Source organism: Phoca vitulina, unplaced genomic scaffold (assembly GCF_004348235.1).
Source record: "Phoca vitulina isolate PV1807 unplaced genomic scaffold, GSC_HSeal_1.0 scaffold12, whole genome shotgun sequence".
Classification (NCBI taxonomy): Eukaryota; Metazoa; Chordata; class Mammalia; order Carnivora; family Phocidae; genus Phoca; species Phoca vitulina.
In genome coordinates this window covers 717,404-739,927 of record NW_022589715.1, presented here as the reverse complement: position 1 = coordinate 739,927, position 22,524 = coordinate 717,404, and the positions used below count along the sequence as shown (strand labels likewise).

General features: G+C 40.1%; 1 protein-coding gene across 2 annotated transcripts in view; it reads right to left on the bottom strand.

The window, feature by feature from the left end:
- Positions 1-22,524, bottom strand: part of TTC27 (tetratricopeptide repeat domain 27) — a 170,124-nt gene that overhangs the window by 142,267 nt on the left and 5,333 nt on the right. For both annotated transcript variants that reach the window (XM_032410263.1, XM_032410264.1), the window contains exons 4-7: positions 21,458-21,598; positions 16,426-16,528; positions 3,619-3,783; positions 1,141-1,274 (exon numbers count right to left, since the gene is read on the bottom strand). In XM_032410263.1, the coding sequence (XP_032266154.1) occupies positions 1,141-1,274; positions 3,619-3,783; positions 16,426-16,528; positions 21,458-21,598 (543 nt within the window). The remainder of the gene's footprint in view (positions 1-1,140; positions 1,275-3,618; positions 3,784-16,425; positions 16,529-21,457; positions 21,599-22,524) is intronic.

Here is a 22,524-nt window from a genome sequence, read left to right as displayed (position 1 = left end):
TCACTACAGCTCAACCTGCATCATGAAGTATAGACAGCACTGTGTAGTCTTATCCCTGAGTTTCCACATCTCTCCCTTCCTTCCTTCCTTCCTTCTCCTCTTAGAATCAACAGCGGTTCCTCCCTGAAGTTATCTCAAAAGCAAACAAGAGAGTGCTTGGAACAAGCCCAGCAGTGTGCAGTAGCTCATCAAAGGCTTTCCCTGGGACTCCTGACTGCTGTCACTCTTTGTTCGCGGCCCTAGCCCCTCCCCTTGGCATTATTTTCAATGCAGAATAGAATTTTAATGTTCAGTGTACCCAGGGTAAATTTGTTTATAGGCTCTGGAATGAAGGGTAGGGTTTCAAAGACAGTAACATCAGGCAAAGGACAACCAAAAGCGTTGGCTTGGAATCTCCACAGTAAGAAAATATAAATGCTAATGACCTCTATGGAAGCAGATGGAAAGGCATTTAAGCAGGTAAACTGACAAAGAGCCATAAATTTAAGCTACAAGAAGAGAATGCATGGGGCTGGCTGAGTTGGTAGAATATGTGACTCTTGATCTCAGGGTTATAAGTGCAAGCCCCCACTGGGTGTAGAGACTTAAGAATAAAATCTTAAAAAAACAAAAACAAAAACAAAAAGAATGCATTAGCCAAGTCAAGAAAAACATAATAAGGCAGCAATCAGCCCAACAATGACAGTAACAAAGGAGCAGAACTCTGGTAAAAAGAAATTCTGATCATCTGTTTATATATTTTGAAGAAGCCTAAGAAATTTCAAGTCTCTTAATATTCAAAAATATCCACAGAAGGCAAAAGGTAAGGCAACAAATACAGTAGCAGCTAGAAAAATTAGGCTCTACCCCGTCTGTCTTTTGAATTTTTTCAAGGAAGAGTAATACATAACTGACTGCATTACTAATTCATATTACTGAAGTCTAAAAGAAAAACGACATTTTATCTCTATTTAAGGGTAAAAAAGGCTTAAACACACGTTGGTTTGCTTGGGTATTTTCTAAAACCCCCAGCTACCATGAAAAAGCTCGAGAAGGAACAAAATGAAGCCTCTTCCCAAAACATTCAGTGTTACTACAAAACTCACCTACTGAACCTGTTAGATTTGGATGGTAATTTAAATAACTTACGCTCCTACTCACCTTGGTTAAATGTTCCTGAGGAGTAGGTACTGGACTGAATTCACAATGTGAAAAGGCATCCCCTTCCCTTCTTACATCTAGAATAAGTTGTGCCACATAATTTTCCTGGAACCGTGTCCTTTTCCCCAAAGCACCTGAAAAAAACGTATTAAATTGTACTTAATGATTTGTCTATCAGATCTACTGTACAATCATGAAAAGTAATATTTTCAGAGTACTTTAAAGTCTGTAAAGGTATTTACTCCATTTCACATTTAAAAAAAAGACCTGCGACTCGGTGATTATCTTAAAACTACTTATAAAATTATAAAGCCAGGGGCAGAAAATAAAAAATAAAAATAAATATAAAATTATAAAGCCAGTAACCTATGGGGCCAGAACTCAAACCCAAGATTTATGCCACTAGATTACAGATACTCACTTTTTTTTTTTTTAAAGATTTTATTTATTTATCTGAGAATGAGAGAGAGAGGAGAGAGGGTCAGAAGCAGAAGCAGACTCCCCGCTGAGCAGGGAGCCTGATGCGGGACTCGATCCCGGGACTCCAGGATCATGACCTGAGCCGAAGGCAGTCGCTTAACCAACTGAGCCACCCAGGCGCCCCTACAGATACTCACTTTTGCATCAAACTACCTCCTTCCCCCAAAATTTTCATAGGTAGAAGAAGTATCATCATCCTCATATAGCAGATGGAAAAACAGAGGTTCCGAGGTGTAGTTACTTGGTTAAGATCACGGGGACTTTCAGTCTCAGAGCCAGAGCTTAAAGCCAGGGTCTCCAGGTTCTAAATCCAACAGTCTTTCTATTATTCTATCTGGCTTCATTTAACACCAACATTTTTTCCATTTTGTATCCGAAATAACTTGCTACAGAATAGCTTTAATAGAAGCAACAGTTCTAATATCCACTCTCTGGCAAGCTTCAGATTACAAAGACCCTTGATTGTAAAGACCAGTCTAAGAAGTCTGGATTTTATCCTGCAATGAGTCTGGATCTAAATTATACATCAACCTTTTAAACATGCTACACAAAAACAGCTACTGAGATGGTCTAACACAGCTCACTTTTTTATAGAAGGGCTACAGTTTAATGGAAAAAAATAGTAATCTGATTTTCATTTTATATTTGTGAGTACCACATTTGTATTTTTAAGTTCTTTGCTCTTAGCTTGGAAAAAAATATGAAGAACTAGCTAGTAAATATACCAGCAGTTAAAGCTGACTATATAGAATACTGTGCCATTAGTTTTTAAATAGCCCCAAAAAAGTCCCAGAGGGCCAAAACATTTAAAAATATAATCTCTGAAGCTAACCTCACAAGTTATATTATATAGAACTATATTTTCAAATACAGACAAGACTCCAACTTACATATGGCCATTGTTCCAAAAGTTCTAAGCTGGATATTTAATAATTTTCCCCATACAAACAATGTAACAAAAGATGGCTAAGATCCCAGACCAGGCCACAAAGTCATATTTAACTCATAGTATACTTGAAAGATTTTATTGACAAGACCAGCTGAATAGGAAGCACAGAATTTAGGGGGTAAGAATGGACCTTAGAGTAATCTAGACGAAGTCCAGGAAGGACAAATAGGTTCAATCACTTTGACCTTCACAGACACGGCCTGGAATGCTGAGCTCAGGTTCCAGAGGTGTAAGTGGTGTGCTCGAACTGACACTGTGGGACTTCATTAACACGATCAATATGCAATGGCAATGATACTGGAACACCCCAGGGAGAGAGCAAGACATAAAAAGCGACCAATGTTTCTTTTTTGTATTCGGAAGAAATACAGAGGTTTCTGGAGAAATTCTTTAACTTATTTGTTCATTCAACAAATGTCTGAGTGCCAACAATACGCCAGTGTTCTAAGGCACTGAATCTAAAACAGTCGACAATTTCTGTTCTGAAGACAAAAAAAGCAGACGGAAGCCATAGGTGGGTATTTACAAGAAAGGGCAATGTAAAGAGGCCACACGAAATGTGGGAGTCAGGAGGAACTTCAGGAAACTCACACCCATCAACAAATGGTCAAAAGTTCATTTGTGGGGGCGCCTGGCTGGCTCAGTCGGTAGAGCATGTGACTCTTGATCTCAGAGTCTTAAGTTCAAGTCCCACACTGGGCACAGAGCTTAATTTAAAAAAAAAAAAAAGAAAGAAAAAGTTCATTTGTGTACTACCTGGCTGCCATATATATATATAATATATATATATTATATATATATCACTAACATGTGGCTAACCAGACTGGAAAATAAAGGAGAATCTCCAGGAATAAAGAAAATGTTTCATTTCAGACTTGTTCTAAAACTGTGAATTTTTTAAAATAAAATCTTTAAAACCGATTTTTTTAAAGCAAAGAATAGAAGAGAAAAAATCAAATGTAACCAAACAATACAGCCAAACTGCCAATGTCTATATTAGTTTTATCATAAAAATAAGTCAATCATCCACAAAAAGTAACAAGTCTTACCTGTCAAATCAATTTGTAATTTGCTGATGTCTTTAGCAATGTTGAACTGATCTTTTGCTTTTGTATATTCATAATAATATAAAAATATATATGCACACTCCAGATGGAATTGAATAGCCAAATACTGACCGGAAGCACCTACAAACAGATCCTCTAGTTTCATCACTGCAAGACATAAGATGAAACATTAAAAACTATGATGAAAATGAAAATCTATGATTAAGTAAAATGAGCAAATGAGTAAAATGTTGAGTCCACAGTACGTGAAGCATATATATTTCACAGTCCCTGCTCTTAAAAAATTTTAAATCTGGAAGATGAGGAACACAAGTACAATCACAGTTCATAGCCAGCATTCTCTGAGCATTCACATGTTCCAAGCAAAAAGCTAAGGACATTACATACATCCCTCCTTTACTCCACACAATCCTAGGAAACACACACCAAGTTGCAGGGGGCACCTACAGGTCACCCGGTCCATACCTCTACAGTATCCCTGACAAACTATCCCTCACAAATGCTTCCAGTAATGGGTTAGTCAGCATTTCACACAGCAGTCCACAAGAATTAACACATAATGTGAAACTAATATAACACTGTACATTAATTATACTTCAATTAAAAAAGAGTTTTTAAAAATGTTAAAGAACTAATGCATAATAAATGAACAGGAAATGCACTTCCAGTGTCCCAAGATGGGAGAATCCGTTCTCTACCATTCAAGCTGAAAGGGAAGGGATATACACTGAATGCCCACTCTGCCTGGCATGAGGTATTTTACACATCGTGTTATAATTCTCACAATGATGTCTTTGAGGTTGACACTATTCCTATTTGATTCATTAGAAACTTGAACTCAGCTTACCGACTAGTCACCTCAGTTAAGTGGCAAAGCCAGAATTTGAATCGATGCTTATTGGGAAAACGGGGGCGAGGAGGGAGTTGGCAGAGGAAGAATACGTGTGCAGAGGTGCCATCACACAACCCGATCTCCTTCATCACCTAATTATCTGACAGAAATACTTATAGCAATGAAATAGATATCTTTTATTTTCTTCTGAACCGAAATTAAAATGAGTCTGAAAAAGAAGGTGTTTTTCTTGGGCACCTGGGTGGTTCAATCAGTTAAGCATCCAACTCTTTATCACAGCTCAGGTCTTGATCTCAGAGTCATGAGTTCAAGCCCCACGTTGGGCTCCATGCTGGGTGTGGAGCCTACTTAAAAAAAAAAAGTGTTTTTCTATATACTGCCAGCCCTTTAAAGAGATTCTCTGGACTCAGAGTAAGTCAAGATGTACATGTCTTACTTCAAAAGACAGACAGGTCTTTTTGAAGAACATGAACTTCTCACAATGAAACTCCTTCAGTAGATCTCCTCCACACAAACCAAACTCAAGAAAAGCTGGAACTGGTAATATTCAGTGCTCTTAGTGCTTTTAATTAACTTTCTTTCCCTTTGCCCATTACTCCTGAGTGTCTAGCCACTTTTCTCAGAAATATAGTGACCTTCTATCATGCTAGCACAGTTCATAAGTGACAGGATTCTTCTTAGCTGTCGATGACAGTAATCTTCCCAAAAGGTTCTGGGTACAAACATATATCAAGGGATGTGAAACTTGGCCAAGGTTTTTTAAAATCTCTCAATAAACACAGAAAGGCTGTTTTTGCATTTAAGCAGACATCTGATGGATAGTGCTGTAGCCATGATAGCCATTCCCTAGCTCATGTAAGCCTAGGGAAGGCTATCAAATTTAAACTAACCTAATAACACATAAATAAGTCACATAAATGCCCAAAGCTGGTTCTCTGTATTATCTCCCCTCCTACCTACCTACCTACCTATCTGTGTGTGTATGTGTGTGTATTTGTATAATTGGCTTTGAGCTTGTACTTCGGTTTCTTCTACATCTTATGTGTTCAGGGGTCAAAGATTGTTAAATAAAATAGGAAGATAAGTCCTGATTTTTTTTTTAAGGTTTTTTTTTTTTTTAAAGATTTTATTTATTTATTTGAGAGAGAGAGAATGAGAGATAGAGAGCACAAGAGGGAAGAGGGTCAGAGGGAGAAGCAGATTCCCCGCTGAGCAGGGAGCCCGATGCGGGACTCGATCCCGGGACTCGAGGATCATGACCTGAGCTAAAGGCAGTCGCTTAACCAACTGAGCCACCCAGGCGCCCTTAAGAATTAGTTTAATCTTTAAATTCCAACAGCATGTTAAATTACTTTTCCAATAAAAACACTTTCAAAAAGCTGGATTTAGGAGAACCTGGGTGGCTCAGTCAGTTAAGCATCTGACTCTTGGTTTCAGGTCAGGTCCTAATCTCAGGAGTGAGATTGAGCCCCACATTGGGCTCTGAGCTTGTTGCAGAATACTTGAGATTCTCTTTCCCTCTCCCTTTACCCCTCCCACTGATGCTCTCTCTCTCTCTCTCTCTAAAATAAATAAATCTTAAAAAAAAAAAAAAAAGCTGGATTTAAAGTCTGGATTTAAAATGTTTAATATATACCACAGGCCAGACAGGGCCCCAGGCACCCACTGAAAACCATGGCAACAGCACTAAAGCCTGGTGAGCCTGCCAAGGCGAAGCCCTTTATTTATTTATTTATTTTTAAGATTTTATTCATGGGGTGCTAGGGTGACTCAGTCAGTTAAGTGTCTACCTTCTGCTCAGGTCATGATCCCAGGGGATCCTGGGATCCAGCCCTGGGTGGGGCTCCCTGTTCAGTGGGGAGTCTGTTTCTCCCTCTCCCCCCACTCATGCTCTCCCTTTCTCTCTCTCTCTCTCTCAAATAAATAAAAGCTTAAAAAAAATAAAGATTTAATTCATTTATTTGAGAAAGTGCACACACATGCATGAGGGGGGATGGAGACAAGGGGGAGGGAGAGGGACAAGCTGACTCCACGCCGAGCGTGGAGCCCAAGGTGGGACTCAATCTCTCAACCCTGAGATCATTACCTGAGCCCAAACCAAGATTCCTACACTTAAGCGACTGAGCCACCCAGGCGCCGCTAGGGGAAGCCCTTTAAGCTCCTAGGAATTTTAGCTGCTGAAAACATTCCCTGTGCACGGGATTCGATGTTATATGGTTCACTAGGATCTGCTGTGGCTGGCCTTGGGCATTTTTTGTTAACTAGTAAATTTAGAAGATCATGTGATGTTGGAGTAGGAGGATTAATATTGGTGACTTTAGGATGCTGACTCAATTGTAGGTGTAATTATGCAAAGCTAAAAATCCAGGAAAGAATTGCCAGGGAAGGAATTAAAAATAAGATTTTATATGAAACCTGAAATGTAAGTATGTAAGTATGAAAGTACCCACGTTGATCCTGAAAGAAAACAAACCAAGGGCAACGGCAGCAACTGAGCAGAGTCTCAAGCACAGAAAACCCAAATACAAGTCACTGGAGTCAGTGTGAACAAAGCCGAGGTCAACTATATTAAATGCTGTAAGTACCATAAGGTCTGTGTAAAAATAAGTAAATAAATAAATAAATAAAATGTGTAATATATTTTTATGTTAACAATTGTGCTGAGAACAAAGGAATCCTCAGAGAACAAAAACTACATGAAAACCGAAGCTCAGGAATTAAGCATGTACTGACACCATATTCTGCCCTAAAGCTAACTACCGAAGCTTACGGACCTGGGAATTTCATTTTTATGGCTGCAAGGAACACCAAAGACAAAAGATGAAGAGGCCTGGACCACCCAGAGCGGCCAATCTAGCAGGAGACTCCATTTGAAGCTGAAACTCAAAGAACTGTATCTTCACTGAAGGTTAAAAGGAGATAAGTCGGCCATGCAGAAGAGGTCAGCAAGAAAAATGGCACTAGGAGAAGGGGAAAAAATGTATCCTACGAATTCATAATCATAAGCCAGCCTTCACAGATTTGTGACATCACGTCAAAACAGGAAAGTGCTAGCCAACTCCAATGCATTTCCTCTAAAAAACAAAAACAAAAACAAAAACAAAACAACTCCTTTCCTCCCTGATCGCCATGGTTCTCAAACTGATCTACTGCTGCACCTCCAATGTTCCATCCTTCTCCTGCCTCTCTCCCCTTCTCAACGATTTCCCTCTATTCCATCCTTTGACTTTTAATCAACATCTCCTGAATTATTATAGATGCTTAGAATTGTGCTAGATCCTACAGCAAGGTTTAAGCCCTGATCTTCCCTAACGAGAGGATGGGAAGAAGACCTAGGAGAAGACACATAATCATTATTCAACACACGGTTAACGTGATGTGAGATTGTGTGGTACTGACCATAAGTACCAAAGAGGGAAGATCCGTAAGGCTGGGATAGTTAAACAACCCTTTTCAGGAGGGCAGACATTGAAAGATGGGTAGAAATTTGGCTCCAATTCACTTCTATTCCATAAGGCTCACAAAAGAAGGGTCCACATGGCTCTTGTTCACTGCTGTATATGCACCACCTATCATAGCTGGTGCTCAATAAATATCCCAGGAGTGCACAAGTGCATAACCCTTTGATGGCTACCACCAAGATGAGTATCTAATGTCCCGGTGACCTAGCTCCTCATCACCTGACGTACAACCCACCCTCCCACTCTACTCCGGCCATTCAGAACTATCGGAATTCCCAAGTGCACAAAGACGTTTCAAGTCTCTGTGTCTCTCTTTGTACATGTTATATGCCCTTTCCAACTTCACCTAATAAATTCTTACTCATTCTTCATGACTCAGTTCAAGCATGAGGCACTTTGTGAAGCCTCCTCTGATCTCTCAGGTTTAGACTAACCACATCCTTTGCTTTACTCCTTCCTCATTATGCCCTTTGTTTCTACTGCCTACTGCATTCATTGATATCCCTAGCACCTAGCGCAGTGACTGAAACACAGCAAGCATCCCCAAAACAATTTTTATTAAATATGAAATTGGGGTGGGCGCCTGGGTGGCTCAGTTGTTAAGCGTCTGCCTTCGGCTCAGGTCATGATCCCAGAGTCCTGAGATCAAGCCCCGCATTGGGCTCCCTGCTCAGTGGGAAGCCTGCTTCTCCCTCTCCCACTCCCCCTGCTTGTGTTCCCTCTCTCGCTCTGTCTCTCTCTGTCAAATAAATAAATAAATAAAATCTTTTTAAAAAATATGAAATTGGGTAGAAAATATAAAGTCAAAGGTAAAACTGGAAATCATTAACGGCTTTCCTCATCAAAAAAAGTGACATGATGAAATTGGTATCTAGAAAAACCAAATCAGTACTGATGAAGGAGAAGGAACAAAGGCCAAGAAAGAGCCTACAAGTCAGGTACAACCCTTCAGATGTGAAGTGATAGTGACGGTGGCCTTAAGTAACTGGGGGGCTGGTCATATAGAATGAAGGACAGATCGACCCAGTCACTGTCTGTTGCTCAACAGCAGTTCTGTCCAATGAAACTTCCGCTGATGATGTAAGTATCCTCTAGCTGCACCGTCCAAAATGGTAGCCGATAGCTACACGTGGCTTCGCACTTCGAATGTGGCTACTGAAACTAAGGAACTGAATTTTTTATTTCATCTATTTTACTTTATTTAAATTTAAATAGTCACAGATAGCTAGTGGCTACTATATGGGGCAGCCCAGTTCTCCAGCTAGCAGTTGTAAGTGATGAAATCACAGCCTTTTTTAATTAATAAAAGGAAGGACTTTGCAGCAATTATGGATCCTAACAATGGAATGCACTCTCTCAAAGTAATTTCAGAAAGTGCCCAAGGAAAGAGAAGTAACTCTTTTGGATACAATCTTCCAATGGATTCCAGCATTAGGATGAGTGGAAAGCTGGCCTAAGAAGAATCACATTATTCTATACCTGGAAAGGATTCAACAATCATTTTACATGGAAAGAATCCTCGGTTTGGAAGTCAGATGAGTTGCCTAAGGTCACACAGGGAGCCAGTGACAGAGTAGAAACTCAAAGCAGATCTTAAAACACCATGTCCTGTTAATTTTCTTAACTGTGATCATTTCAGAGGTGTATGCATATGCAAAACGTCATCAACTGCACACTTTAAAATACGAGTAAATACTGTAGGTTAATTATACTTCAAAAAAGCTGTTAAAAAAAAAAAACAAAACAAAACACTATCTCCACCACCCTACCATCCTCTGTCAACTTTCAGTTCTATCTCATAGAGTTATTGTGAAAAATAAACTAGTTAATGTATATAAAGACTTAGAACAGTGCTTGGTATGGAGCTAGCACCATAGAAATATTAACTGCATCATCACTATTAGATACTAGAATTCTGCCCTACTGACCAGTTGCAGAAATGTAATGGAAAGAAGAGTGGGCGGGATTTGGAATTACAAACTCTAGATCATAGGTCTGGCTCTTGGCCAATCTGAGTCTCAGTTCTTTGTAAAATGAGTTAATTAGCTGAACAAAATAATCACTAAAGGGTCTTTCCAAACTAAAGATTTTGGACATGGCCTAGGATAACAGCTGTAGGAATGGAAAAGGATGCACATGGGACCCTTAGGGAAGAACTGGTAAGATTTAAGAACTGGCTAGATGGGGGCACCTGGGTGGCTCAGTCGTTAAGCATCTGCCTTCGGCTCAGGTCATGATCCCAGGGTCCTGGGATCGAGCCCCGCATCGGGCTCCCTGCTTGGCGGGGAGCCTGCTTCTCCCTCTCCCACTCCCCCTGCTTGTGTTCCCTCTCTCGCTGTGTCTCTGTCAAATAAATAAATAAAATCTTAAAAAAAAAAAAAGAACTGGCTAGATGCACAGTATGATGAAAAACAATGAGTCAATGATGAACACACAATTTTGAACTTTGGATGCCTCAAGGTTTAAATAGAGGAACATGTCGGGCGCCTGGGTGGCTCAGTCGTTAAGCGTCTGCCTTCGGCTCAGGTCATGATCCCAGGGTCCTGGGATCGAGTCCCACATCGGGCTCCCTGCTCAACACGAAGCCTGCTTCTCCCTCTCCCACTCCCCCTGCTTGTGTTCCTGCTCTATCTCTCTCTCTGTCAAATAAATAAATAAATAAAATCTTTAAAAAAAAAAAAAATAGAGGAACATGTCAACCCAGTAGACAAATATTTATTATTTTAACAAATCAGTAGGTTCTCCATGGAAATGAATGTTCATGACCTTCTGGATGCAAATGTCACCCAGTACATTTAAAATGTATGCTAAAATCAAAATCCCTTCTTTTTTTTTTTTTTAAGATTTTATTTATTTATTCGACAGGGCGAGACACAGCGGGAGAGAGAGCACAAGCAGGGGGAGCAGGAGAGGGAGAAGCAGACTCCCCGCTGAGCAGGGAGCCCAACGCGGGGCTCGACCCCAGGACCCTGGGATCATGACCTGAGCCGAAGGCAGATGCTTAACGACTGAGCCACCCAGGCGCCCCTCAAAATCCCTTCTTACAAGATTATTTTCATGCTATGTTAAAGCGAAATCTCTACAGATAATTATAATTAATCATATTCAGTGTATTTAATAACATTCATTCCGAAGTATCAATTTAAAAAAAAAAAATCAGTGCACTCATCAGTCACCAAGAGACTAATCTCTCGATCAGCTCTTTTGATGTGGACACAATCTAACCCTAGAGTCACAGAGTTGCCTGCAGATGTCACAGCAGAACTCTCGGACAAAGCATTTCAACCTGTTTTCCCTTAGACTTCATAAGCTCATCATCAAACAGCTACACTGCAATATTACATCTCATGCACTATATGGAATGCATTTTCAGTATCGGCTCCCACAATAAATGGCTGTGTGTGCACCTAAGCAGTCTTTTAGAGAACCGTGGTTTCACTGGTGTGACATCCAAAAGAGTGCCTCAATCACACTGAGGAGCATACTTTGCAAGACTCTAACTTACTCCTTTCATAGATGTGATCAGTCCAGCAAAGTTATGCTGACATTCTGATGGGTTCTATTCCATTACATTGTACTGATGTCACATTCCTGGACAAAAAGATAAAGATCACAGTTGTTCATGAAATCCTCACTTTTGTTTCATGGACTGAAAAAAAATCCTGCCAACTTTTTCATGATCCTTCAAGGGCAACATTTCAAATATAATATCCTTCTCTGGACACTGAGCAGTATTTCAGTTATAACTGACTGCTTGGTCAACATTTGGGTGAAATCCCAGAACCAAACATTTTTTTAAAATAAAATTGTTTATGAAATGTTGCAGTTTAAGACTATCTGCGGACCTACCTAAACATAGCCAAAAAGGACCAATTTATGACTGGATAAAATGAAAAATGTTGTTGATAAGCCTAGAACAGCAACAGAAAAAATGCTTAGTTGTAAGCAAAGCTAATGATATGGTGAAATACATTGCAAAAAAGAATCAAGACCACTTGGGGAATGAATCACTTAAGAGTCATATTTTCCAGTCTTAGTTAACTCTTTCTGTTTGGAAACTTAATTTTACCCCATAGAATAGAATTCTCTCTAAAACACACCATATTGTTCTTCCCTTTTAAAATGGCATATAAGGAAGGGTATTTTTTTCTTTTCTTAATAATTAATAATTATAGGGGCGCCTGGGTGGCTCAGATGGTTAAGCGTCTGCCTTCGGCTCAGGTCATGATCCCAGCGTCCTGGGATCGAGCCCCGCATCGGGCTTCCTGCTCAGCGGGAAGCCTGCTTCTCCCTCTCCCTCTGCCTCTCTCCCTGCTCATGCTCTCTCCCTCTCTCTCTCTCTGTATCTCTGTGTCTCAAATGAATAAATAAAAAAATCTTCAAAAAAAAAATAATTAATAATTATAAACATTAGTCACTGAAATGTGGTAAAAATGTAGCCATAAATGCAAATTTATATAATATGGGATTAAGGGAAGAAATGTGACTTTCCCGATAGCAAATGCATCAAATTGGATATCCTATAAAAAGAAAAAACAAGTCCCAGTGACATCTTGTTTTTTGTCCGCTTACCAATTTTCCATAAAAGTACAACAAAGCATAGGAAACTGTATAATATCCTAAGCAGTACAATGTAATTACCCTTCTACAAAATCAAACCATGGGCTGAATAGTGATGTCATCTTATTCCAAATGCTTTCACTATCCTCTGGAAAAGGCAACTTTTTTTTTTTTTTTTTTTTTTGTAAAGATTTATTTATTTATTTTTTTGACAGAGAGCGAGAGATAGCGAGAGCAGGAACACAAGCAGGGGGAGTGGGAGAGGGAGAAGCAGGCTTCCTGCCGAGCAGGGAGCCGGATGTGGGACTCGATCCCAGGACCCTGGGATCATGACCTGAGCCGAAGGCAGACGCTTAACGAATGAGCCACCCAGGCGCCCTCCCCATTACTATCAGTGATGTTCAAGTCTTCCTTGACTTTTTTTTTTTTTCAAAGATTTTATTTATTTATTTGACAGAGAGACACAGTGAGAGAGAGAACACAAGCAGGGTAAGCAGGAGAGGGAGAAACAGGCTCCCCGCTGAGCAGGGAGCCCGATGAGGGGCTCGATCCCAGGACCTTGGGATCATGACCTGAGCCGAAGGCAGCCGCTTAACCATCTGAGCCACCCAGGCACCTCCAAGTCATCCTTGACTTTCAAAACTTTACCCAATTTCATGAACTAGAAACTCATCCCCACTCTTCTTCCTCCTTTGCACTAAGTTCATTTACGAAGCATCTCTCACATCATTTCAAAAATATGCAACAGCATGAATGGGGGAGACTCAGGCTACATAGGCTTCATTTTACTAAAGAGAGAGGACAACATGTCTGCTAAATGGGGCGTCGGGTCTTCATTTACTCCAAGGTTCACTCTGTATTTCATTTTGAAGAGAACTCCACCCCTAGGCAACACTATTAGGAGAGATTCAAAGTCCATATGGCATCCAGGTAGGGTCAATTTTGTCCTATCTGCTATAATATTCCACTTTTTGAAACACTCTTGGGCGCCTGGGTGGCTCAGTTGGTTAAGCGACTGCCTTCGGCTCAGGTCATGATCCTGGAGTCCCTGGATCGAGTCCCGCATCGGGCTCCCTGCTCAGCAAGGAGCCTGCTTCTCCCTCTGACCCTCTCCCCTCTCATGTGCTCTCTCTCTCTCATTCTCTCTGTCTCAAATAAATAAATAAAATCTTTAAAAAAAAAAAAAAAAGAAACACTCTTGTACAGAAATTAAGTCAGATGCAAGTTGTTACTACTGAGATGAAGGACAAATAGAGGAAATTCTAAAACTTCTTCCCTAAAAGTCCATGTAGAAAGGCCTCAATAAACCTTAGCTGTTGTTATTCAACAAACATGTACTAAATACTTACTATTTTCTAGGCACTGTGCTAAGCAGAAAGAGGTTAAAAGGGGCGCCCGGGTGGCTCAGTCGTTAAGCGTCTGCCTTCGGCTCGGGTCATGATCCCAGGGTTCTGGGATCGAGCCCCGCATCGGGCTCCCTGCTTGGCGGGGAGCCTGCTTCTCCCTCTCCCACTCCCCCTGCTTGTGTTCCCTCTCTCGCTGTGTCTCTCTCTGTCAAATAAATAAATAAAATCTTTAAAAAAAAAAAAAAAGAAAGAAAGAGGTTAAAAAAAAAAAAAAACCAGCTCACAAGGAACTCACAGTCTAGAGAATCTACAGTCAGTGAAAACAAAGATGGTTCAGTAGGCTAAATTTGCTCATAAAAATCTTTTATAACCCAAAAGCATTAAACCAAAGACTACTACTGTAGGAAAGAGGGATAGACTGTTTTTCAGTTCTGTTACTTTAGAAACATTATTGTATAGAAAAAGTTAACTCCTTATATGTAATAAAACAACTAATCTATCATATGTCAGGTTTCAATTCTGTAGCAGAATATATGTGTGTGTGTGTGTATGTGTGTGTGTGTGTGTGTGTGTGTGTGTATATGTATGTGCGAAGTCTGATTTAACACATCCTTGCTAATTCCACAGTCTTGTATTACCTAAAATCCTAAAAGAATATAAATGGTCTAAGTCTTGGCAAAAAATAATATAAATGAATCAATTACTCATTGAATAATATTTTCCTTACTTTCCCTTTTTGAATCATGTACAGATTTTCATTTTATCTAAGATTAGCATATGCTTATGTATTTCTACCCTAGAACAAAAAAAAATTGAGAAATTAATTTCAACCAAATTACCTAGCTTAGTAGTATTTATTACTGCACAAACTAACGTCCTCTCTAGTGTATCCGGCCCAGCTTGTTACTACATAGATGTAACTTGAAGGAAACAGACTAAAGAAAGGTATGGGAGCTTCTTGCAGTTACGTATGCGCACATGTTGAGTTGTTTTATGCCTTCGTGAATGTCTACTCCATCAAGTACAGATCACTGCTCCTCCACCCCGAGGGATGCAAATGACCCCTTCCCCCATGCATCCCCCTTTATCCATGGGGGATACGTCCTAGGACCCCCAGTGGATGCATGAAACCACAGTAGTACCGAACCCTGTATATACTACACTTTTTCTCTCAAAATACGTTACTGTACTGTACTCACCCTTCTTGTGATGATGTGAGATAAAATGCCCATGTGATGAGATGCAGTGCGGGAAATGATGCAGACGCTGTGATGTAGCGTGAGGCTTCTAATGACCTTGAGACAAGAGGTCAGAAGGCAGATTATCTGCCTCCAGACCACAGATGACTGCAGGTAATTAAACCATGGAAGTCCCAACCATGCATAAGGGGGAGCACTGTACACACACATGCACATGTATACATACTCACGCCAGACATACTCTTGCTATGTGAAACGAGTATGGGCTTTGGAATCAGACACACCTAAGGTCAAACCCCTTCTCTGTAACTCTGAAGTTCGTTACCAAGTCCAAGTTTATCTGTGTTTAAGTGCTTCTTCACTACAAGGGAATCTGTTTTTGTTTTTGCTTTGCTTTGTTTTGCAACTTTTGCTAAGAATAATCATTCCAAAAGCCCAGGGAAACCAAGTGTGAAGGTACCCAAGATTTTTCCTCTTTTCAAAATGCTTCCCTAGGAAATGTGAAGGGCAACTGTAACAAAGGCAGTGGGGGGCACTGACAGAGGTGTGTGGTTTATTCTTTCATTTACATTTTAGGTACTTTTGTGTATATATGTTACATAAAATAAAAAAATAATATAAAATGTAAAAATGCCTCTCTACCTATTGTCATCCTTAGTAAAATGTATTTTCTGCCAAATGTTAAAAAAACAAAGGCTTTCTTCATGTACTCAACAGGAGAGCGGGTAAGTAATTTTCTACTCTGCATGAATTTGGCACAATTTACTCCACCTGGAGTCTGTTTCCTTTAAGGGTACATCTATGTAGTAACAAGCTAGGCCAGAATACACTAAGAGGACGTTAGTTTGTGCAGTAATAAATATTACTAAGCTAGGTAATTTAGTTGAAATTAATTTCTCAATTTTTTTTGTTCTAAGAGAAATACATAAACATATGCGAATCTTAGATAACATGATTCAAAAAGGGAAAGTAAGGGAAGTTAAGGAATGTTTTTTTAAATAAAGAAAGTTGACATTAGTTTCCAAAGAGCCTTCTGAGATTAAAGAACAAAGAAAAACTAAAATACTTTTAAGCAGTCTGTGATAAAATCATGGTAACGTGCATAGAACAAATCATTTTCTAAATAGGCAATATAAATGATAATGATTACCTCTTTTAAAATTCAAAGGCAAAAAGAAATTCTATAATCTGACACGCCAATAATTTGTGATATTCCACACCCAGAAAAAAAGGGGAAAAAAAGAAACAACCTCAACCAGAAAGTTACTATTACCTATAAAAAAATAATAATAATAAACTAAAAAGGACTGTCTCGGCTGAGAAATGAGCCTGGAGCTGCACGCCCGCACCAAACAAGATCTGCCCCTTACCTTCCTCGACACAGCCTCCAGCGAGAGCGGAGAGCCGCGGGGACCGCTCCTCCAGTATCTGCTGGTGAACGCTCACGCATCTCAAAGTCCACCACGGCAAGCTCTACGGAGAGAAAGTACCACGTAAGCTGAAAATAAAAGCCCCTCTAAAAAACAGTGTTTATATTAATTGAAATTAGTGTTTAGAATTTTTTTAACATCTGTGAAATTAAACTTACTCTTCAACAAACTTATCCATCCACTGCTGTGTCCTCAGTAATAATACCCAAATCCGCTTCTCCCTCTTCCGCAATAACGCGTCTCCTCCATCCTCTCAGGGCCTGTATTTTTAGCCAGTTGGGCTTCCTGATGCCATTTAGAACTTAGTATCTCCTTTAAAATGTCCACCGTGGCACCCCCTCAACGCCATGATCCACGCAGCCGCTCCCCCAGGAGGCAGAGTGTGTGGTGGGGGTAGGGGGGTGGGAGCGTAATTTTTTCCCTCCTCTGAAATTCTAGCATACTATTCGTACTACCTCCTTTGCAGACACATTCCGCTGCATTCATGGAGGTCATCCCTAGCTTTCGGTGTTGTCCACCATCTACCCAATAAGACAAGAAGTCATGTCCTGCTCATCTCTATATCCTCCTCAAAGCAATAGATTTTGCACAAACTACACTGTAAGAATTACCTTGGATTCAGATATTTTCCAAAACTAAGACAATCCCTTCCACATCCTCGTGAAACCCTCCCATGAAGCCTTCTCCCAAGAGGGCGGCACACACTGGTCTCTCACTTCTCTGAACTTCTACACTGTTCCTAGAAGTTAGCACCACACTGGACAGCTCTTGTGTTTCAAGAGTTTAACTCCACCTGGCCCAAACATTTCTGAGGACAGACTGCATCTCATACATTATCTTGACTAATGCACAGGCAGAGAACACAGTAGGTTTTTCTCTATTGTCTGGTGTTGTTCTTACTTGATCACAATTAAAAAAAAGAGGGGGGGGCTCCCCGGTGGCTCAGTCAGTTAAGTGTCAGGTTATGGTCCCAGGGTCCTAGGATCAAGCCATCAGATTCCTTGCTCAGCAGGGAGCTGCTTCTCCCTCTCCTTCTGCCTACCGCTCCCCCTGCTTGTGCTCTCTCTCTCTGTGTCAAATACATAAAATCTTTAAGAAAATAAATAAAATAAAATAAAATAAAAAACCTGATCCTGGGACACCTGGATGGCTCAGTCAGTTAAGCATCCAACTCTTGGTTTCGGCTCAGGTCATGACAGGGTTGTGAGATGGAGCCCCACATTGGGCTCCAAGCTCAGTGCAGAGTCTGCTTAAGAATCTCTCTCTCCCTTTCTCTCTGCTCTTCTTCCTGCTCACCTGCGCTCTCTCTCTCTAAATAAAAATAAATAAAATCTTAAAAAAAAAAACACTAGATCCTTATTTAAAAACAAAAACAAAAAAAGAGCAACAAGCCCATACAGAAGCATATACAGTGAAGAGCAAGTCTCTCTTCTGCTGCCTCAGTGCTATTCTCCTCCCCCAGAAAAATCCCTAACTGCTGCCAGCAACAAGTGACTCAGGTTTGGCAGCAAACCCTTTCCTTTTCTAGACATGGGAATTTAGACAGAGCAAGTCAAAGAGATTGCCCTTTAAAGAAAACATACATCAGGGGCGCCTGGGTGGCTCAGCCAATTAAGCATCTGACTCTTGGTTTCGGCTCAGGTCATGATCTCAGGGTCGTGGGATGGAGCCCCGAGTTAGGCTCCCCACTCAGTGGGGAGTCTGCTTCCTCCCTCTCTCTCTGCCCTTCCCCCACCCCCGCTTGTGCTCTCTCTCTCAAATAAATCGTTAAAAAGAAAAAGAAAACATATAGCTTCAGATGCTGAATCTTTAAACATCAGATCTATACATTACCTCTTAAGCCAAAACATTTATCCTAGGGGGAGGAGGAGTGTGAAAAAAATAGAGAAAGCATAGCCTGTTTTTCTACTGGAAATAAAAGTACCCTTTTCTATTTGCCAAGAATGGCTGAACAGAAAATCTGAGGCATTAATAAAAAAGAAACTTGAAGCCTTGCTCTAGTTTCTAGATCCTGTCTCCTGATTTTAGCACTTATTACAGAATGTTCTGATTGGAAAGCTACACTAGTCAATAACCTCCTAGACGTCAGGAAGCATGAGTACTAAAAAGGCACCCAAAAAAATTTTGCCAGCTTATTCCATTTTTTCAAAGATTTTATTTTATTTTATTTATTTTTTTTATTATGTTATGTTAATCACCATACATTACATCATTAATTTTTGATGTAGTGTTCCATGATTGATTGTTTGCGTATAACACCCAGTGCTCCATGCAGAACGTGCCCTCTTTAATACCTACCACCAGGCTAACCCATTCCCCCACCCCCCTAAAGATTTTATTTTTAAGTAATCTCTACACCCAACGTAGGGCTTAAACTCACAACCCCGAGATCCAGAGTCGCATAATCTACCAAATGAGCCAGCTAGGCGCCCTCCATTTTTAAAATAATTATAAATAAGGAAACTGATATTCCAAAGAAATTAACTAGCATAACAAACGTCACACAGCTATTAAGCGGCTGAGCCAGACAAACTCTGGTCTGATTTCAAAGCCAAGACTCTTTTTACTCAACATTTACATCTTACTAATACTAATCTATATACCACAGATTAAAGGACTGGGGGGAAATCACCTTCTTTTACAGTTCCACAAAAATATCATAATGAACAACTTGATACATTGTTCACAAGTAAGCCTATTCAAAGCTAACTTAAAAAGGTTAAAGTTAACTTGGATAGGTAGAGGACAGTTCTTTCATTTTATCCTCACTTATCAAAGAAGTCATTTTTATATCATTATTTAGAAAATGACATATTAAAGATCCAAAGAAAAAAGAACTTTCGTGATTTCACTGAAAGGCAAGACTTCAACACAAAGTGATCTTTGCGTGGTGACGTGTAAAAGAAAACAGTGTTGTAAGCCCAGGTGAGAAGTTGTTTAGTATCCGCCAAGCAATTCAAGTACCTTGTCTCTCCAACCCTACCATATGACATCCACAACCAGCAGTTCACATACCTACTGGTTCTCCTAAGTTGACACTACATATATCTTTTTTTAAAAAAATGCTTAACAGAGCGCCTGGGTGGCTCAGTCGGTTAAGTGTCCGACTTTTGATTTCGGCTCAGGTCATGATATCAGGGTCGCAGGATCGAGCCCTGCCTTGGGCTCTGTGCCCAGAGCACAGCTTGCTTGTCCCTCTCCCTCCGCCCTGCTCGAGTGCACTCTATCTCTAAAATAAATAAATAAAATCTTTAAAAAATAATGCTTAACATAATTGCTGATGAAAGTTTTCCACCAACAAAATTTAAAACTGTCTCACTCACTTATTAATGACTCTAGTCTCATAGAAAGAAAATGCCACTTGGCAGCCCTATGCCTTGGTGGTACTTGCTTTAGAGCCAAGTACTAGTCATTCTGTAAGAGAGCATTTCACTCAGGTCAACTCTGGAAAAATGTTTTAATTCAAGCTAACATGGCTAAAAAATCAAAGATAAGGCCTTATGTCTACTCTGACATATTGAAACCCTTCTAGTAAAACCAATTCCAATTCCTCTGGCTTTCATGACAGCGAAAGAGGCAAAACTTGCCTTCTTACCTCTTCTTTGTCTAAACTGAAATACTTGGGAAAATAAGCCCTTACACAGTAGAGACCAAGTCTACATTCCGACAATTGAAAACTGTGTTTCTCAAAATTTTTCAGCCAATACTGAGAAATTGGGAGGTTTCATATAAAATTTAGATTTATTATTTCTGGTAACATGGGTCAAGTTGCCACAATCAGAACGGGAGTCAGCTAGCTATAATCTGCAGGCCAAATCCAACCCCCCTCCCCCTGTTTTTGTACAGTATAAGAACCAATAGTTTGTACATTTTTTTAAAAGATTTTATTTATTTGGGGGCGCCTGGGTGGCTCAGTCGGTTAAGCATCTACCTTCGGCTCAGGTCATGGTCCCAGGGCCCTGGGATCGAGCCCTGCATCGGGCTCCCTGCTCCGTGGGAAGCCTGCTTCTCCCTCTCCCACTCCCCCTGCTTGTGTTCCCTCTCTCGCTGTCTCTCTCTGTCAAATAAATAAATAAAATCTTTAAAAAAAACTAAAATAAATAAATAATAAAAGATTTTATTTATTTGAGAGGGAGAGTGAGAGAGAGAGAACATGAGCAGGGAGAGGAGCAGAGGGAGAGGAAGAAGCAGACTCCCCACTGAGCAAGGAGCCCGATGCGGGGCTCAATCCCAGGACTCTGGGATCATGACTTGAGCTGAAGACAGATGCTTAACCGAATGAGCCACCAAGATGCCCCCAGTTTGTACATTTTAAACCACTGAAAAAAACACAAAAGAATATTTTGTGACATGTGCAAAGTATGTAATTCTTTACTTATAAAGAAACAATGTAACAGGGGCACCTGGGTGGTTCAGTCTGTTAAGGGTCAGACTCTTGATTTCTGCTCAGGTCATGATCTCAGCATCCTGAGATCAAGCCCCATAGTGAGCTCCACACTCAGAGGGGAGTCTGCTTGAGATTCTCTCTCCCTCTCCCTCTGCCCCTCCCCCTGCTCAAATGTGTGCGCGCACGCACACACTTTCTCTCTCTAAATAAATGAATAATCTTTAAGAAATGATGTAACAGACATTCCACAAATGCTCTACTAAATCCAACCCGAATAATGAACCAAGGTAGGATGTGAGCCAGGAAACAGTAATTAAGATCCCCTAAGATCCACAGTAAGAGCACTGAACATACATACGATCTATATAATCCTTTAAAAGGGGCTCAATATAGTATCCTTTTGTATTAGATGAATCTCAGAAACGGAGAATGTTTTTGTTTATTTCCATCAGGTTTTAAAGTGAAATACCTAAAGAAGACTTAGAAAACACACCAAAACACTGTCAGCATCACACCTGAAGTCTGATGCTACTCAGCACAAGTCATCCCTGGGTATGAACCAACTGCCTTCTTTTCTCTCCTTACCTGAATAGCCGTCAGTTTATGTCTCACATTCACTAGAATAACTCGCGCTAATAAGAGCAGGATAGGCTTTGAGGTCAGGCTGTAGACTGATTCACCATCTAGAACAAGCAGATTCAGAACAACTGCATCCAGTCCTTTGACCTGAAAAAAATATATAAGCCAAGATGACCTAATTTAACAAAATATTAATCTTTATAGATCTTGGAGTAACATATTTTCCAGTTAATTCAGCTTTGAAACAAAGGCATCAATCTATTACACAGCAATTGGCACTGAACAGAATCATAACCTTATAAATGCCCCTGGGGACCCACAAATGCAGGCCACCCTGACAGAATTCTCTGGAGATGGTATTAACAAGACAATAAATAAATGCGTGAATGTATGAATAGCCAAATACATACATTTCTCTTCCCAGTGCTACCTTGCATCATCATGAAAAAATGAAATGCTTTTCTATCTTCTGCTTAAGTAAATCAGCCTCTGCCTACCCCCAAGATATAACACTGATATTCCAACTGAGTTCTAAATGTGCTTCCAGAGGTTTGGGGAAATGGTCTGTTTTTAAAGAGGACTGCTTGTATTTAAAAAAAAAAAAAAAACAGACAAAGCAAAGGTTACAACTCTTAGGAACAATTCCTCAGTCAAGACAGCATATGACATGTAAAAATATAAGTATTTATCACCATAATAGTGAAAAAAATTTCAACATCTGGAAGCCAGATTACTATACAACCAGATTACTAAGATCAACCTTTCTGTGCGAGAGGTGACCAATACTGCTCAGACATGGACCTTCAGTGCTATTCCTCTGAGACCAGTTAGCATCAGATGTCAGTGTTAAAATGACAAGGCCATAAATTAAAGGCAGGGAAAATGAATTTGGCTTTGGTCACCACACTCCATGACCATAAAGTATATTCACAAATATTTATGCTTCACAAGAACTAAGAAACATGAATCAGCGCAGGAAAATGACAATTAGAAAATACTGACGTGTTTAAAAATTTCAACTCCTCCTACCTTCCAAATTCTCAGACTGCGGGTAAAAAGTATACATTGAATAT